The sequence below is a fragment of the Dermacentor variabilis genome, chromosome 4, assembly GCF_050947875.1.
Source record: "Dermacentor variabilis isolate Ectoservices chromosome 4, ASM5094787v1, whole genome shotgun sequence".
NCBI classification, from domain to species: Eukaryota; Metazoa; Arthropoda; class Arachnida; order Ixodida; family Ixodidae; genus Dermacentor; species Dermacentor variabilis.
In genome coordinates, this window is record NC_134571.1 from 178,150,431 (window position 1) to 178,169,660 (window position 19,230).

Here is a 19,230-nt window from a genome sequence, read left to right on the forward strand (position 1 = left end):
AAAGTTGGTAGGGCCTTTGAAGCACTCCTTTCCATTTCGAAAACTGAGTCTACTGCACTTCCTTGGGACACGGTCGTTGATCAAGCTTTCGCTGCCCTTAAGAAAGCACATCACAAGCCGCTCTCCTGCGTCGCCCTTCACAGACCGCTACCACTGACCGTATGGTGGTCGCTTTTTCGGAAGCCGTGGGAGCCGCTATTCAACAGTGGAAAATGGTGCATGTGCCCCCATCTCCTCCTTCCCGCGCAAGTTTCACGACACTGAACGCCGATACAGTATTTTCGGAGGGGAGCTCTTCGCGGCTTACGCTCCCGGCGAATCATTTCAGGTAGTTCCTGGAAGGGCTACAATTTATAATTCTTACCGGCCGAAAACCACTTGTTTTGGCTTTACCTTCCTGCAGTGGCACCCATCCTCCTAGAGAGCTCCAGCATTCTTGCTTTTATTGCTGAATTCACGACAAACATACGCCACGTCAAAGGCAGCCTCAACAGGGCAGCGGACGCTCTCAGTCATATTACCATCAGCGCCATGGCAAGTTCTGTACACCTTTGCATATTTTGACTCGCGGCGGCTCAAGCATCCGGCAGTGAACTTCCACCACTCTGATCTTCTACACAATTTTGCTTGGAGCTAGCGAACTTCCCCGACCACGACGTCGCACACTGGGGAAGCGTTTCACTTAATATTACCCGTATTTATGTTCCTGCACTTCGTCGTGTTCTTTTTGATGTACCGCACACAAGCTGCCATCCAGGCATACAAGCCATACGTCTTATCACCCAAAGTTATAATTGGCCACGCATACGCGCCGATATAGGCGGCTGGGTGCGCACTTGTACAGCGTGTCAACGTCTCAAGGTGCAACGACACACCAAGCCTCCTTTGGGCTAATTCCCTCTCCCCGGTGCACGTTTCGACACCATTTATTTGGACATCGTTGGCCCTTTGCCACCATGACGTAGTTATACGTATTTGATTACATCTATTGATAGGAATACACGATCGCCTGGAGCAGCTCCAATGCCTGACATAACGGCGGAGACAGTAGCTGATACTTCTCTGTTTAACTGGAAATGCCGTTTTGGTGTGCCATCAATGGCGACCACTGATCGAGGCAGACAGTTTGAATCGGCACTTTTCATGTCTGTAACATCCCTTCTGGGTTGTGCGCGCATCGGCACAACTGCTTACCGTCCTGCAGCCAGTGGCATTGTCGAGAGGCTTTATCGACAGTTGAAAGCTCCACTTGCCACTCATCCTCACGTGGAGGATTGGGCGTCGCACCTCCAAATCGTGCTTCTCGGCCTTCGCTCAACACACCGACCAGAACTCGCGCGTTCTGTAGTTGAGGTGGTTTACTGCTGCACACTCAGTTGGCCCGGTGATCTCATCCACCCCATATCTATGCCGAATGTTTCACTTCCATCCTCTTTCGTCCAGCGTCTACACATTTTCATGCATAACACCCATCCGTCGCCAACTTCTGCTCACACGAACAAGCATGACATTTTTCTACCCTCAAACTTGCAAGCATCCTCACATATTTTTATCGTGTTGACACGCATCGTCGTTTTCTTCAGCACCGCTACGACGGCCCTTTCTCCGTCATCAAAGGTTCTACGCAATGGGCGTGAAGATACTGTTGCTATTGCATGGATCAAACTGGCTCCCATTATCAGCCCCTCTGTCTGACCCCCTCTTCATCGCGGCCACTTGTACGCATGGGGGGCCCATCTGTTACAAACTTCTTCTTTTGGGGCGTTGCTAGTTTTAGACATTAGCGAGTAGTAGGGGGTGGGGGTATGGCTTAGGAGATGAAGAAGACGACTTAGAAACGATACAGTAGAACACGTGAAGGGACGTACAAATAAAATCCATGTGTTCTTAATTGTGCTTGTTGGTTACGCATATCGTTAAGCCAGAAAGAACAAAATACAGGTGGCTGGCGACGCCGCGCTGTTGTTTCTGCACCTGTGCACTGTCACCATCGCCTCCGAGACCGGGCGCGCGAAATAATATCGAAGGCCACGTGAACTTCAACTTTCACCCAAAAGTTTCACAACGTCTGGTACGCCTTGTACGAGCATCAGAAGGAAAAGCTGGGCTAAAGGCAAACATTGTTCTAGCATACACTGACACGAATGAGCGAAGAAAGCCTGTCGGTTGTCCACTCTACGACGTCTTTTTTTCACGTGAAAATGTTAGATCTATTACGTGATAGTTAATCATTTATTGATAAAGAAGGACCACGTTGCATATTGAAGGAGTAGAAAGCTCAACTTAGCCGCCTTTGGGAACATTTTTGTCCCCCCCCCGTGAAGGTACAGCTACAGGACAATACTTGTAAAGATGCGAATTCACACTGACGTACTGACACTATGCTTCGGGTGTAAAATAAAAGAAATAAATAAACAAATGAAAAATAAGTTTGGCCTACTCTATCTGGATCGTTCAACAGCTGTCCTTCAAGTAAACTGCAACATTGCCAACTGATTTTAAGTAAGCTGCTCACACTGGATGGGAATAATGAAGACATTGATTAAGGCGTATATGTCCGATATGCTTGGTGTGGTCCCATTTAATGCAGGTGGGAACTTTAAGGTCACACTTGAGCGTTTGAGGTGAGCAAATGGTGAATATTTACGTTTATAAGTTTTCTTACTTCGTTCTTCTTTTCGCTTTTCGCCAGCGCACTTCAGCCGCAGCAGTGAGAGAACAGCGCTAATATTTGCGCAGGTTTCCCAACGCCATTGGTGCGGTTTCAGAGATTAATCAAGACAGAGTAAGAGAGAACGCATCGTAATAAATTTTCACGCGTCCACGTTGTAGTCCTTGGAGACGACGCAGCTGACTATTCCACGTCGGGCTTGCCCTCCAGAAGAAACTATCAGTTTCAGTGGACCTTCTTTCGCGGCAGGGGGAACCTCTGAAAAATAGTTCTCGAGAGGCATTCATTGCATCTCATAGGCTGCCAATACAACCTTCTGAGAGGTGCAATTTTCGCGCTATAGTGCAGACGTACCATAAAGGGGCGACACACGACACAAGACTGTCCTACCTTGTGTTTGCGTCTCATCCTGTCCTTTCAGCTGTTTAAGACTGTTAAAGAAAAACACTGCTTGCGGCATGTCCGGCTGATTGCTATTCTTATCTTCGCAACTGGTTGTTGAATAAAAGAAACATGACCTACAACGCGTAGGAAATCATTGGATTTGAATTGTGTAAAGCCTAAAATTCTACAATGCCTACCCCCGCTACCCCCGCTACCCCCAAAAAACAATAAACAACAACAAGAACAGCAAAAACTTGTCAGTCATAAAGCTTTTCTCACGAAAACTCTCATAGCCTGAAAGCGGCGCCCATACTTCTTAGAAGATTCTGAACGGCAGCTCATGGTAATGAAAAACCGTGAAATGGTTAGCCAAAGCAATGCACAAATTGTTAATTCATTAAGTACAAATTGAGTATGAACTTGTAGTAAAATGCTAAGATACACACAAAAGAAATAAAAAGAAATGGATATAAGCATTTATTAGTAAAAGGCTTGTGTGCGGTAATAAAAATATATACTCATATTTTTAGGGTGTCTTCAAGCGCTACTTCGCCTCCAGAAGGTATAGAGGCCAGCACAGGCCTTCAACTGAAGTATCACTGCGATTAACAAGTGAGCCTCGGCGCTTCCATTGCTGAATTTTCGTAGTCAGGCATTCTTACCGTCTAGTGCAACGCACTGCATGGTAGTGATTTTTCTTGAAGGGCTCGCGCGAGATTCGCCGAGGGGCATTATTGATGCGCAGCTTCGCGTTCAGTTGAGGAAGCGCAGTGCTATTGTAGACTCGGTGGAGTTGAATTTCCAATTCTCGCTCGACAAGGACTGGTTATAAAGCTAAATAAGTAGCTTGAGGAGCCCGTGTAACACTTTAGTGCAAGTAGGCGTCAACGGAGGATCGAGTTTCTAGTCCCAGTTGGTTGGCGATAATAAGGAAAGGTACGAGAGGCGCTCAATAATTAACCTACATATGTGTCAAGAAGACAAGTCAGCACGTTGAAACAAGTCTCGGCATGTTAAGGCGCATCTCGAAGTTACTTATGCACAGCAGAGTTTGAGAACGTGCTTGTTGTTTGAAGCAATAGGATACTGGGAGAAAGCTCGGGCGCAGCAAGTAAGCATATGCTTGATCTTGACCACGACTCTGTCATAAAATTTCGCACTAAAGAAGACATAAGTCTAGAGGAGATCCAAAGACACCTGACAACAGTTTATGATGTATTCTCTGCCTTTAAACAAAGCAATGTTTTGGAACAATCATATTAAATAGCGAAGAGCCTGCATTGAAGATGACCGTTATACTGGACGGCCTGTTCGGTGAGCTTCAGCAGAAACGTGCACGAAAGACAAGTAGTTTTCGCTAGATAGGACGGATTAACGTTTATAAAATAGATAAAATAGCCTAGAAAGTGTGTGTCTGCGTAGGTTGCCTTTCGAGAATTGCTCATTAAAACTTTGGCATGTGTAAGGCTGGTGTAAAGTGGGGTCTGAGAATGTTGACATCATTTCAGAAGGCTAGGCGGCTTCAGTGGCGCCACAAGAAGGTGGAACAGCTCCACAGTGACCCGGTAATTCTATTTCATGGTTTTGTGAATAGTGACGGCACATTGGTTTATCACAAAGATCGTAGTCCAGAATGAACTCAGTGCAGTGGAAGCGCAAGTCGTCACCCACAAGCAAAAAATTCGAGGCCGGAAAATCTGCTCGAAAAGTTGTGGCTAGTGTCTTCCGGGAAGCCGAAAAAGCTCTGTTTCTGAAGTTCATGCCACATAAGACAACCATAACTGAGGCAAATTGCGGCAACCACAAACCAAATTACGAGAAGACGTCAACAAGACAAAGAAAGCTGACAGTGGGCCTCCCTCTTGCCCCCCCCCCCACCCCCACCTCCCACCCTACTGAATTCATCATAACGCACCAGTTCATGCGTGTCATCGATAACAAATCATCCGAGAACGCATGCTCCAGAATGCTTTCTGAGTTAATTAGCCCGCTCCAGAGCTGAACCTTACCTCCTACAGTCATGTCCTTGCTCCCTCTTACTATGTCCTATTCAGGGTTTTAATGAAATCCTTCAGACGCCAGCGGTTTTCACGCGGCTAAAAGACGTCAAATAAGCTGCGATAGGTTGGTTCGATATTTCTATGCTTTTCCAAGAGGTTTACTTCACTGCAGGATAACTAGATGAAGTATGTGGAGCTTTTTGTAAGTTAAATTAAGAAATAAAAGAATAATCTTGCGAAAAAGCACTTTCCTTGTTACAGAGGTACATACCATATCGAACGCCATGTACTTAGGCGAGTTCAAGAAGCTGATGTATGCCTACTAGAAGTTTGTACAGGCTGCTGTTTCGCGTGTTGTAAGAGTCAATTCAGTATCACACGGCCCTCAGACCTTTCCCGACTGCCACATTTTTCGTTTTGAATACCGTGTACATTTCACCACGGCTGCAAGTGTAACGTAGTGTAGATAACATTACAGTAGGATATGAAGGTGATGTAGTTGGTGGGTGGTCATCATGGAAGAAATGCGAAAAGACGGTAAGGAAGCGGGCAATTGCTGAGTTCATGTCTGCTTAATTATTCTGATTTCCTGCTTTTTTCATCGTAAATGAGACGTTATGAGTTGCATAGAAAGGAACAGTGCACACTGGATGCGCCGTACTGTTGTTGTCCGACAGCAGCATAAACGCGTTCAAATATCTGATGGCTGCGGATCACTTATCGTGTTTCACCCTCTCTACGTCGCATTCCACGCAGGATAAATCCACAGCCTCAATCAGTGTTTCGCGACGATAGCTACGTGTCACCATCAGCAATCAAATGCAAGAACAGGCAGCTGGCATCCAGGAGAGTTTGTGCAACATTCAGGCAATGGGATTCGTAGTAGTAGATCAGCCGCGGGTACTATGTTACATTTCCTGCGACACACTCTCCGTTCAGTAAAGAAATGGTAGTCTCCCTCGTATGATGGCCTCGAAAAAAGCGTTTATTTATGGTATTGTAATTACATCCGCTGTTAACACCCTTATAACGCCCTTTTATAGGCGTGGGAAGTAGGTAAGGGAATGAAAATATGTAGCCAATAGCAGCCAGTTCTACTTCCAGTTCGGTACCCGCCGTGCTTGCTCAGTGGCTATGGTGTTGGGCTGCTGAGCACGAGGTCGCGGGATCGAATCCCGGCCACGGCGGCCTCATTTCGATGGGGGCGAAATGCGAAAACACCCGTGTGCTTAGATTTAGGTGCACGTTAAAGAACCCCAGGTGGTCAAAATTTCAGGAGTCCCCTACTACGGCGTGCCTCATAATCAGAAAGTGGTTTTGGCACGTAAAGCCCCAAATATTATTATTATTATTCCAGTTCGGTGGCGCCACGCTTAGATTACTCGGCACGGAACAGAATTGTTGGGAGGGAGTACAGTTTGCTGTAGCCACTAAGATCGACGTAGCTACCCTTTAGAAGAAAAGTGTGAGCCTTTTTCGTCTAGGGGCACTCACCGGACTGTATTACGTCAAGTAGTGTCGCGCCCATGGCCGTTTTGCGGTACTTGAGCTTGTCGAAGACCTCCTTGGTGAGGTATTTCTTGAGAAGCGACTTGCAGTCCTTGGCATTTTGGAGCTTCTTGAAGCCTGCCTCCAGCTTGGATAACGTAGCCTTGTCTACGCTTCCACGTCCTCTGGCATTTTCAGAAGACACCACTCTGCGAAAGTGAGGTGCCCAGAAGCGAAGATTACGTTGAATAGAATGGCCATACTATACCCATCGACTGCTAGACTGAGCGTTGTGAACTTCCCAATACTCAGCTTTGGCCTAAGCGAGCTGCCGTAGCGGACTACGGGCCTGAATTGGTCTCATAAGGTGCCTCAGCTACATTCAAAGACTTGGCACAAGGATACTTTTTAATGCAGAAACATCCACAAGAAGCCAATAAAAGGTTTGATTATAGGGACTGAATGGGGCTGCCTTATTTCGGGACACGCTGGCGTCCTCGCAGAATATTCTACGTGATAGGCTTACAAATTCCTGTGGGGAGGTTTGACATCCTTTTGTAGGATTCCAGTGAATGTTATCCTATGAAGCTGCAAGACCCGTTACTGCAACGAGGGATATTCATTTCGCAACGAGAAAAAACGCTATCCTTAGACGAGACAGGAGGTTTACCCAGGAAGTTTGTAACTTTTATTGAGTCTGGATACGTACAAGCCTTTTGCTATGTTTTATAAGATAATTTTACGAAGGTTATGTGGGAATTCGAACCCGCAACCTCATGCATAGCATGAATGAAACGATTAATTATGAAAAATGTAACACGGGTAACTTCAGTGGCCATTCTTCTTCACCCTGTAACTGTAAGTAAAAGGCAATACATATTGCAGTTATCGTATCAACAATACATTTTAATACGCATCTAACCACTAATACTTCCTCAGTGTGGTGTAGCGGTCGTCAAAAGCGCGCATGAACGCGGTCGGTTTCTAGGACTTCGGACTATAGCGACGGCGAGTATTTCAGACAAACGTCCACAAGGTAGAGGCGTTTTAATAGAAACGCCTAAAAGCCGGCGAGTATAATGTTCTGCGTTCCAACCAATCAGTGAGTTCCAGAAACGGTGAACTCTGTCAGTCATGCTTATATTCGTAGAAATGGTGGGAAGCTTAGGTATAGGCCCCTGTCAGTTTGTATAGGTCGGCTATAGTGGTGTTGCAGCGGGGCACGAAGCCACATACTGTGCGTCACAACATTCTTTTAAACACTCGGTGAAATCACGCCCCCACCTGGCTCTCCTGTCCACAGAATACACTCAAACGTAATGACGGCGCAGTTTAGTAGGCTATGCTAGTGGTGTGCGAGTTGCGGTTTCTGTGTTAGCGTTTTACGGATTGAGCGAAATAAACAGTGACGTGCCACAGCAGCCGAAGTCAAGGAAATATGACCGCCTATGATAACCTTTGCAAGTGGGCTGGCGTTTGACTAAGACCGCTATCAATGCCTTCGACTTTATAAGCACGCTCTAAAGTTAGACCGGGAGAAAACTGCTGACCTATTTGGGTACAAATACACTACTAAGCAATAACTGCTGCAAATGGGCAAAACGTGAAGTTGTAATCAGTGCTCACCGAGTTGCAACTTCAACGTTAGATTACGAAAATGGCAGTGCGGAGCACCAACACATCTGTAGAAAGCTTGAAAATCCGCAATAGCTCGTTGAGACAGCTTAAAAACAACATTTCTGTTTAAGATCATCATAAATTCTAATATTTACAACTCATCGTAGACTATACTAGCGGTGCCTAAGCCTTTCATGTGCTGGAGCCGGTCACCAACGCCAAGCATTAGAGCAGCACCCATGGTGTCTGGCCCTGCAGCACACTGCTGAAGTCGTAGCCCGCCACCCTTTTCTTTCCATAAATCCGCTTTACATAAATGCATACCATGGAAAAAGTGAACGCGCAACTCTGATGGAGGCAAATATTATATATGTAACAATAATCTCGCTTTTTTTCTTCAGCATACAGCTAGCAGATAAAACAGATGTTTAATCCATAAGATTTGGAAATACATAGCTTGAAGCTCCAGCAAGACCTCCTGTTATGGCGCAGCCCTGTCTCCGGCCGTGTCACGTTGGTAGAACAGATGGTGCGGGTCGCAAACCGTAAATAAAAGCGCGAGCAATGCATCGCGTAAAGGTCAAAGATGAAGAACAAACGTGCCTTGTGTTCGCTTCCGGCTCCGGCGAGCGGAAGCAATGCCCGAAGCAGGTGCTGCAGCAAAGCCCCCATCGCTGGACGAAATCCATGGTAATGTTCTCGGGCAAGCCACGCAAAGAAAATCGGCGATGTCAGCTCGCTGGAAGTGGGACTGCCGACGATGTCTTCGGTTTGGGGGCCATGAGGCAGCGATGTTTGCATGTGAGAGTCGCCGAAGCCGTCGATGGTCACCGAAGGAAACATGAGACTTCTTCTTCTTCGGCTCAAGGTATCGCAAGCAACTTCTTCTTCGCTAGCAGCCAAGTACTAAAATTGAGTAGGAGCAATGTCCATCGCATGTCGTGCCATAATTTACTAATTTCACTGCTCCTCTCTCACTGGCAGCGAGGCGGCTCACAAAGTAGCTACTCGCCGAGCGAATGAGCCAGCCCAGCCGGGAACGACAGGAGACGGCATGGTCAGCTACGACGAAATCACCAATTATTATCGGCTAGGAAGGACCCGGTACCCACCAGGTCATCCCGAGGTAATCAAGAAACAGGCGGTAGCCTGGCGCCTCCTGCAAACAAGCATGCATCCTAACCCGGCGGCCTGCATCAGGTTCTATTCAGGGCAATGCAAAGACCAATTTAAATTATGCACGGGTACGGCAGATGTGTTACATATTCTATGGGCATGCTTGAAGGCAGCTTCTTTCGAGGGCCGCAAAATTCAAAACCGGCAGCAGTGGGAGACCCTGCTGCTTAGCTGAGGCCAGCGAGACCAGGTCTCGGCTGTCCAGCTAGCCGAAGCAGCCGCTGAGACCCAGGGGATCTCGGCCGTATCCTAGGCGGAGGGAGGCTGCGTCCGCCCCCGTGATTGCTGGCATCTACAAATGTTCACTCTCTCTCTGCTTCGTGGCGTCCTGTACCACATCAAGATAGACAGACCACCGCTTTTGGATTCACTGCGACTGATACAGCAACACGCTCCGCGTTAACCCCCTACCACGTGTCCGCAACTGCGAACTAATCCCAACCCCAGCTTCTGAGTGACCTATCGCAAGAAACTATCTTGATGAAGTATTTATGGCAGAGATCTGACTGAACATGATTTTAACCGTTACATTTACGTTGGGCTGAGGGCGCCCAAGGAGCACTGCACATCCTCGTCATAAGGAATGCTTTTCTTTCGCTCTGATATCCTGAGAGAGTTATCTCGGCCCGACATAATTATTTCTTAGCGGATACTTGATTTATTGTTTACTTTGTCACCTACGTGATTCAGTTGCGCTGTAAGAAGGAAAGATGGCGACTACACTGACAAAGAGGCAGCCCATCGTTTTGTGCAACGTCCTGATAAATTTTCCCACGCCGACTAAAATTAGAGAGTTTTAGCAGAGTGGTCCGCTCCGCTCAGACCGGTGATTCATAATTTGAACGCAGCCGCTCAGCCGAACGCCACCGGGAACACTGACGCGCGTGCTCACAGCGTACATAGCGGCAGCGGAACGTGGAAGCACGTTCCGCTAGAAACCCGATTTAGTGGCGCGTCACAGTGCGTCTAGTTGCTTTCGTAATCGTTTTACAGCCAAGCTGAGAGCACGTCGATGCGTTCTCTGGGAGACGCGCTTGTTAGTTAAGCGAAATCGATGCACTCTTAAGCAGCAAGCGGGGTGCGTGAAATGTGTGCGGAGCCGAGCGTAAGCAACGCTCTGCTAAAACTGTCTATTATGTGCTAGCTCCAGACAGCTGATTCGGTGGCCCTCAAGCTTTTCACGCAGCTTTGGCGCCGGAAATAGCCACCCTTGTCAGACAAGAGATACAGATAAAAGAAGTTTACAAAGGCACTAGTAAAGCAATTAGGACCGAAGGAGGTTGCAAAAGTCGCTGGTTTCATCAAATTTAACGTCTTTTTCTTCTAATCTTTGTTCCGACTTAGCAGTGAACCGTTCCAATTCCCATAAATCACCGGCTCCTGTATAAGCCCTAAATTGTCCCTACATTGGTCAGCTAGAATGACGAAAACGAACAAGGGCTCAGTGCTACTTGCTCATGCTGCGATCGAATAGCCACCTAGACAACTTTTTAAACCTCAAAGCAGAGATGAAAGTCAGAGAAATGACAAAACCTCACAGCTGTAGGCAAGTGACGATGCATGCGTGCACGGCTCAGATAATAGTCAAGTGTCGATCTCCGTTCGTCGATGTGTGCTCAGACCCCAAGTTAACTAAGGCATTTTGCGTGTTAACAACACGTACACAACATTTTGCGAACTGGTATGGAATAACAAGTTGATTTTCACGCACTAACCTTAAACATGCATCTCCTTGTGCACGGTTACGCGCCCTTGTGCCGCTTTGCCTTAGAGGTTGATATGACAAGGCGAGATTCGCGTGTTCCGGGAACCGCGCATTCAAGGTTGGTGACCGTGGTGTCTGCAGTTATGCGTATTGGCTTCCGCCTGCGACCTGCGACGCTTCCGGGAGATACATGGTACACGTGACAGGCACGCAGGGACAAGTGGTTGACGAGCAGTTGCGCTCACTGTAGCCTGGAAATGAGCCCTCGTGTTGACGTGTGCTTGCGTTATAGTTTTACGTTCGCGGCAGTGTCTTTACATGCGCTTAAAATGCCTCTCACACTAACAGCCCCAAGCGCCCGGCTGAGTAGAATGCATTCTCATGCTTCAGCATCATCCTTCTTGCAATCGTCGAACAGCCGAAATTGCTGTCGCTACAGGAATGCTACCGCGATGGATAAATATTAATAACTGCCCTTCCGGGGATGCCAACGACCTGACCGGGATGCACCAGTGTGGACACGAAGATTGCCAGCCGCGCAAACGCATGGTTAATGAGTTTGCTCGGCCCTCCACAGTGGCTCAGTCTCAGTGGCTGAGGCGTTCTGGTGGCGATAAGGGCATAGGCTGAAGGTCATAGCGGCCGTGTCTGGGTGGGGAAGAAATGCGAGAACGCTCGTGTCCGAATATTTAGGTTCCAGTCAAAGAGACGCATTATGTCAGAATAAATCCAAAGTCCTCCAGTAAGGTGTTCCTCATAACCTCCTGTGTAGTTTAGGAACGCCAAGCTCCACAACTGTTTTTGGCGCTTTGAGGCCCAACCACAAGGAACAAGCTTTCGACAGGATTACAGCATCGGCGCCTGTTGGCGTCACGCGACGTCAAGCTTTGCTAGCTACTCCTAGCGTCGGCGCTGTGATTTGACGCATCATCTAAAAGTTGTTTGGCGTGTTTGAACACGTCCTAGATAAATATATCCGGGAGGTGTTGAATTGGCCGACTTCTGCCTCGAGCGAGCGTCGCCCCCAGCGTCGCACTGTTCTTCACGACGTTGGCGAGTGCCGACACAGAAAATCCGTTGGAAACCTGTTCCTTGCGGTTGCGTATTTGCGTGTGGTGCAATTAAGGAGTGATTGCACGACACTCTGAAAAGCAGTACAATGAAGCACCAACTCGGGAAACTAGAACGAGCTGTTTAAACCAGTACAAAATGTCAAAATTTGGGCACTATTAACAAGCTCATTGGTTTACTTTTACCCATGTTTACATAAGGTTAACACAACCAAGACACTTTTGGATTCTGAAAGATTGTTCATGTGAAAGTTTCCCGCGTTTTTCCTAAGTCTACATTCTTCTCGTGTTGAAGAGATCACCGGACATAAGGACTCTTGCTAAGACACCGGATGTGATAAGGGCAAAGATTAGTGCTTTCGCGAGAAACAGGCTAGAGAGTGAAACTTGGACAATAAAAGGGGGCGAAGTGATCAATAATGCTAACACAATAGTTCCCGAGGTAACGTCACTAACGGTGTCAAAACACAAGTATGATTCCTGCGTAGGTATAAGCAGAGTCCTTCCATGTTTTTTCTGGTCACGAAACTGCCGCCTCAGTTTCATATAGCGCCAGCGCCCGCCGCTAGAGGCGCAACCGTGCATGAGAGGGCATGCGAACGCCGCTACCGCTGTGGTTGTGTGTGGGGCAGCCTCGGTATTCTAGCTTTCTCAACTTCCTCAACGATCGCTTTAGTTTCACGTAACTATTTTTAACATTGAATATAATTAAATTACTGCCTGAGCGTGTCTTCTGCGATGATATGAGCGCACGGGACGAAAAAAAAAAAAGCCGCTCATAACATGGAGCTTGCGGCGGTCTCAGACCAAAAAGAAGAAAGATCTAGAATTTTAAGAGCCAGAACAGCGATACGATTATAAGGCACGCCGTAGTGGGCGACTCGGGATTAGGTTTGACCACCTGGGATCCTTTAAAATGCACCTAAATTTAAATAAACGGGTGTTTTGCATTTCGCCCCCGTCGAAGTGCGTCCGCTGTACACGGCCGGGCGCCCGGTCCCGGTCCGGATTTCTTCGTCATCGCCGTTCGCCTCAACGCTTCGGTGGGCTCCGCTTTTTAATATTTGCCTTAAATTAAACACCGCGCATTCGAAACAAAACGCCAGTGGTCCCACTTATCACCAGAGGAGTAAGCGCCAATTCTCCGTTGCGCATAGCGCCAGATTGTTCGCCGAGCACAGCTGTTCAGTTTCTGTTAAACTGTGGCATAGAAGGACTCTGTGGGCAGTATCTTATAGCGAGATCAAAAGAATGAAATTGCTATTGCAAAGGGCTGCTACCGTAGAATACTTAATGACAAAGAAAATGGAACTGAGCTGCTCCATGCGCTTAAGATTTCTTGCGAAGCGATGTCATTTCTGAATAAGATTTAGGTAGAATTAATGCAAGACGAACTTCGCTACTAAATGTCTTCCTAGACAATCACATGTAAGAAGACAGGACAGACAGACAGACCTGTCCTGTCTTCTTACATGTGATTGTCTAGAAAGCGCAACCAATGTTTCCTATTACAATGAACCAACTTGCCCAACAACGCATCCTGCTAAATGCCTTCGGTGCGGCTTTTAACAACGGATTAAGGCGAACCTGAAGTGTTAGGACCTGCACAGTTGAAACTAGCTGTAATTAGGCAATTGCCTTAGCAAGCAGTCGTTTAGAAGCGTCAGTAAGCCCAGCACTTCACTGCTCGTGGTTTCGACGCAGAAACGACGAGACTAGGTATTTTGGTTCTTAATTCGCAACTATTTACAATGTGTTAAAATGTTGCAATCACCGGTCCTGATATTCTTATCATGGTCGAAAAATGAAAAAAGAACTTTATAATTCGATTAAGAAAAGAAATAAAACGTGTTGGTGCAAAAACAAAATACAAGCACGATCACTTATTTATCATGTAAAACAAGCGGAGCGAAATACAGATAGCACGGAGGCGTCCGGTCACAAATGGTCCACCATTCACAATGCAAGAAGTTTGTTAAAAGCATGACACTGATATAATACGCATAAAGAAATAAGATCAAAAGTGAGAGGTATGAATTGGGAGGCAGGAAACAAACACCAGCAAACGAATGGCAATAAGTACAGAATGCATAGTCGATTGTTTCTATAAACAAGAAAGTGTAAAGCATAAGCATTTCATAACACACGGCTAAAGAACTCTCAAACGAACACAAGTAGCCACATCACAAATACAGCAATTTTTTTTAAATGGCTTGTTAGAGATACCACCTTTCTACTTCTTCAGCTGTTACTTAAACATGCAGACAAAACTTGCTCAGCAAATCACAATACAAATGTAGCTAACAGTGTGCTAATAACCTTCTTACTCATAGCAGCTCATAGACTTAAAAGTACGTGCAATTGAAGAATTGTAGCCCATCATTAGCCAACACTAAAGGACAATGGAAAATAAAACAATGCATATTATTCTGTTTTAACACTTGCATTTAAAGGAATTCTAATGCTATACCTTTCATAGATGGTCGGGGTAAGGGCGCTATTGCTGTGAACTACTCTATCCTGGTATAACACAAATTGAGGTTGCAACAAAGCATAAAGCAAATGTGTTCAGCGTCGGCTTCTCACGCTCCAGGGACACGTCGTCGCCGTTGATGTTGAAATTGTACGCAGTGACGATGTCCGAGGCGTCAAAGTGTTTCGCGCACACACGTGTATACTTCGATTCGAAATTAAAACCGCCACTTTCCTGCCGCGGTATGGCCCGCTTCCATTTCTCGCGCTGCTCCTTGTTATTAGGTAAACAGAACAACGACACCTTTTCGGTCGTGCCCTTGTAGCCGGAACGGCACCCAGGCACGCAACACGTGTTCGGCATCGTTGTCCCACCCCACCACTTCAACCAAACAGCCCAACACTCGAAAAATAGCACAGCACATGCACAGAACGTACCCGAAAAGTCAGCTCGCCTCGCACTGCGCACGCATTTCGGTACGCGAACGATGCCCTCTGTGGCACAGTGGCGCCGCGTCGCGGCACCTTTGGGCAGCATATGAACCTCTCCCATAGCGTGACGGCGGAGTTTCGTGACCAGAAAAACATGGAAGGACTCTGGTATAAGGTAGAAACGTTACAGTGATGTTTCACTTCGCGAACGTGCGCAAGCGTATTGGGGCTATTCCCTTTTGTTCATTGCGCGTAGAATACTTTAAAAATGCTTTGATTGTGCGTAAGTGTGGTGTTTTTTTCAAGGCTCATTTTTATTTTGTTTCTCTTACAGCCAGTTTCCTATTTTTATAAAATGTACGGAACATTAGGAAAGACGGTAAGGCACTGCAAGGAAATGCACAGTGTTTATTATTTCAAGCAATTTGGTAATGTACTATTCACGCTGATCGTTTTCCCTTCTCCTCATTCCTCGTCTGGGGTCTTCTGGTCACGCCAAGTCCACGCCTTCTGCCGGACTTGTTTAGGTCGTGCCCGGCGCTTGGCGACAATTTCGGGGTCAGTCAACTCGCGCTCGGCCTGCCGTCGCTTGCGTCGTTGCTCCGTCCTTCTCGGTCGGCGCTCGGCGTCTTGATCAGTAGACGAACCCGGCACGTTCGTATCACACACGGAACGCGTAGCAACTGTCAGAGGAGCTCAACCCAGCGCGCCTCCACCTACCCTCCTCTGCTAGCCTCCTTTCGTCTTTCCCGACTCGCTCGACGCTGCCTAGATTTTCCTCGTGGTGGCGTTGCTTAACCGAGCGCTGAGTGATAAGGGTAAATACTGCTGGTTAGCTTGACAGCTTGTGGTGAATGGACGTGCTATTCAGGGCTCCGAGGCAGCGACGAAATCATGTTTTTGTGCATGCTTTGAGCTTGCTTCTGTTTTTGATTTGCTGACTTTTTAGCCTTTAAACAATAATTGGGTAGTTTTCTTTTTTTCTCTTTCCGTGTGCGCGGGTGTGTTTCGTGTACACTTGGTTTTGCAGGATAATCAGAGCGTCCTCTCGCGCCCCGTGCTTCAACAGGCGCAACCGGGTGGGACGTTAAGTCTTTATAGCCTCTAAATTGTAGCTTGGAAGTGGCAAGACTAATAACTTTTAGTGGTTTTACTGTGTCTGTTTTGGTAGGAAAGCGAGAGCGGGGCTGCGTGGTTGAACACGTGCGAAAACTTGTCATACCTTAAGTCTCTGCGGCACTGATTGATTTTAAAGCATTGGTGAGAGTTACTTTGCGACATTTTAAGGGTTTAGATCCTGTGCGTATCGGTTTTTGCTAGAAGGCGCGCGCTTTGCATTATTATAGTATTATCGTATTATAGCATTTGCATTAGAAAAGACCGTGCAATACATGGCAAGAAAGCCAGGAAAGCGGGCAGTGTGCGGGGGGTCTTTCAAGGCAGATGAGGGGACGAATGAGCATGGAGAGGGAGTCGAGTCAATCGGCATACACTGTGGTGCCGATGCTAGGCTGAAGAAAATGGAGGGTTTCCAGAAAGAACATGTCAAACAGGTGGAAGAGCTCAAAAATGAGCTAAACAGGGAGCGTGATGCACGGAAGGTAGTGGAAGAAAGATTTGAAACAGCCGAGGAAAAGCTGAACAGGGCTGCCATTGTGAACAAAAATGGTCGTGACAATGGAACGCAGTCCCCTGACGTGCTGGAGCGGGAGCGCCAGCAAAGTACGTGGAATGCGTGCAAAGTGGTGGGGGGCTATCTGGACAGAGTGGGACCTATCTTGAGGCCGTTCCGGAAAAAAAGCAGGAGCAGAGGGGTCAATCCCCCTTGTCGAATCCGAATCACGCAGAGAAGCACAAAGGGAAGCAGGGAGAGGTAGGAGATAGTGAAATGGGGATTATCGCTGGAGACTCAAAGGTGCTCAGAAGCAATTGTGGAGAGGGTGAAAAGCGATAAAAGAGTGGCGGTAGGGACATTTTTAGGGCGGAAACTAGGTTCTGTCATAGAGCGAGCAAAAGAAAAGGTCGCGGAAAATTCCTACGTGCACAACCTTGTCATAGTGGCAGGTGGGCTAAATGACGTCCGAAACACGAAAGGGACAGGCCTAGCCCAGCGCTTGGCGAAGGGAGTGGACGATTTGCGTGAGCTATCCCCTCAGGTGCAGATCGTGGTGTGCACCGTGTCGGAGGTGTCTGTACGTGACAGTCACGTACAAATAACCGTAGTGGCTGCTAATGAGGCGATATGGAAAATGAGCCGAGCGAAAGGCTTCGAGGTTGTCGAAGTAAACAGGGAAGTGAGAAGGCGTGGTTATTTTCAACAAGACGGGATCCACTTGAATTACAAGCTTGCACGAAGAAGTGGGCTGGCGACTTGATGGTCGCGCTGTAAGTTCTTTAAGGCGGCCCACGGGCGCTCAGGAGGTCAGAGTAGGTACTTGCGCAAACACTCAGCGTAGATCGTCGCATCATGCATGCTCTATAACAGCGGTGGTACCTCTGCATTCATTCTACAATTCCTTCATTCTAACTCGTGAAAATGCACATTTTTCTTAATCAGCTTACTGGGGCGTCTTGAAATTGTGAGCACCATCATGAACGTGTTATCGCAATCGCTTCATCAACTGCATCTGTGCAAGCAAGTAGAAGTAATATCTCTGAACACTGCGCCAAACCATAGTAACTGAAGTTCATGCGTCGTCGCCCAAGTAAAAGCTGCATTACCGAGCTTATTACGGGATGTAAGATACAGACCTGTGACTAGGGTTAAAGGTAGTTGAGTATGAAAGAGTGAGCGAGCGCAAACTTTCTTTCTCGAACGGAAACGGCAAATATTACCTAATGTTATACTAGGGAACGCAAACTGCTTGCACCTCCAAATCTAATACTCGCTAATGACAATACCTTATCCGAAATCTCGCTATTTACGCAATACAAATTTATTCAAAAAAGGCTACAGCGTTTTTCTTGGCAAAATAACTATGCATTCCTTGGAGGTCGAAACAGCCTGAAGCCTACTAGCCGAGAATCTGCATGGGACGCCGTTTCGCGAACTGTTATGTATCGTGAAGTAACAGCTTTCAGAAAAAGCTGCTTTAATGTTTGTAGCAGTCAAATCAATAAATATTTATTTTCGCATTATATAAACACATCTTCCTGGCCCCCTTCATAAAAAAAGCTGCACCAAACAGTTTGACGGGGCAAAGAAACCAATGGCATCCGGCCGAGCAGAAAGAATAGCGATAGTGGTGGCCAAATATAGTGATATACATTGTAATTGAAACAGTGGATTAAAGGTAGTCCATGGAACGATATTTTATACGAAGCACGCGTTGAATATTTACCTGTGCTGAATACGGAACATACGAAAATATTCGATCATGAGGAAACAGATGCATATACAAGTTAGATAAACAAAGGATCGAACACAGGCAACCTTTTAGAGAAAGTGAGTGTTGAAGTTTGACTTTCATTTTGACTTCAATTTGTAAAAGCAAGCACTTCGTGAGAGGCACTAGGTAAACTTTTGGCTACACTTGGTTGACGTAGGAAATTGAAAATAAACAGAGAAGAATACTTACTTTTGAATAAGGGTAATGTAGCGCCTGCCGCTATCCACGGGAATCATCGTTTGGCTTTGCATGAGACGAGAAAAAAAAAAAGCCGAACGCAGAGCATATTTTACGCGGTCACGGAGATTGTGAAGTGGAACGTTCGAATGTCACCGCTAAAATAACAACAGACCCATCAGTAAATTATGACCGAATAGCTTACTTCTTCTCATGATACAACTCAATCGATTCGATTACATTTAAGTTGGAGAAACGACGACCCTTTTAAAGGTAACCTTCGAAAATAATTGGTCATTTAGCTCTGAGCGTACTTTTCGTAACGGACGGCATTGCATGAAATGCGATTATTTAATAACGAAGGCATTTTCATTTTGTGCTTATCAAGCCTGTTTTCGCTGATTTATTATTTGATGCCTGAATGAGGAACTGAAGCGTTGTAACCAGCATGCAGAGGGCGTTACAATCTCGTTTTACCACGCTTGTTGGTACGCTACGAAAGTGTCCTTCCCCCGAAGAAGACTTTCATTCAGTCCTTCTTGAGAAGTTACCGCGCTCTCAAATGCTGTCTAACGCTAAAGAAAGCCATATTGTAGCGGTTGAACATTTAGTCTAGTGGTACAGAACACTGCCCACAAAAGAAAATGAA

At 46.7% G+C, this 19,230-nt stretch overlaps 1 protein-coding gene across 1 annotated transcript in view; it reads right to left on the reverse strand.

Moving 5' to 3' along the window:
- LOC142579969 (arginine kinase-like) overlaps positions 1-18,644 on the reverse strand; it is a 35,451-nt gene extending 16,807 nt beyond the window's left edge. The window contains exons 1-2 of the mRNA XM_075690661.1: positions 18,594-18,644; positions 6,550-6,752 (exon numbers count right to left, since the gene is read on the reverse strand). Coding sequence (XP_075546776.1) covers positions 6,550-6,752; positions 18,594-18,640 — 250 coding nt within the window. The 5' untranslated portion in view covers positions 18,641-18,644. The remainder of the gene's footprint in view (positions 1-6,549; positions 6,753-18,593) is intronic.
- Positions 18,645-19,230: the final 586 nt, after the last annotated feature.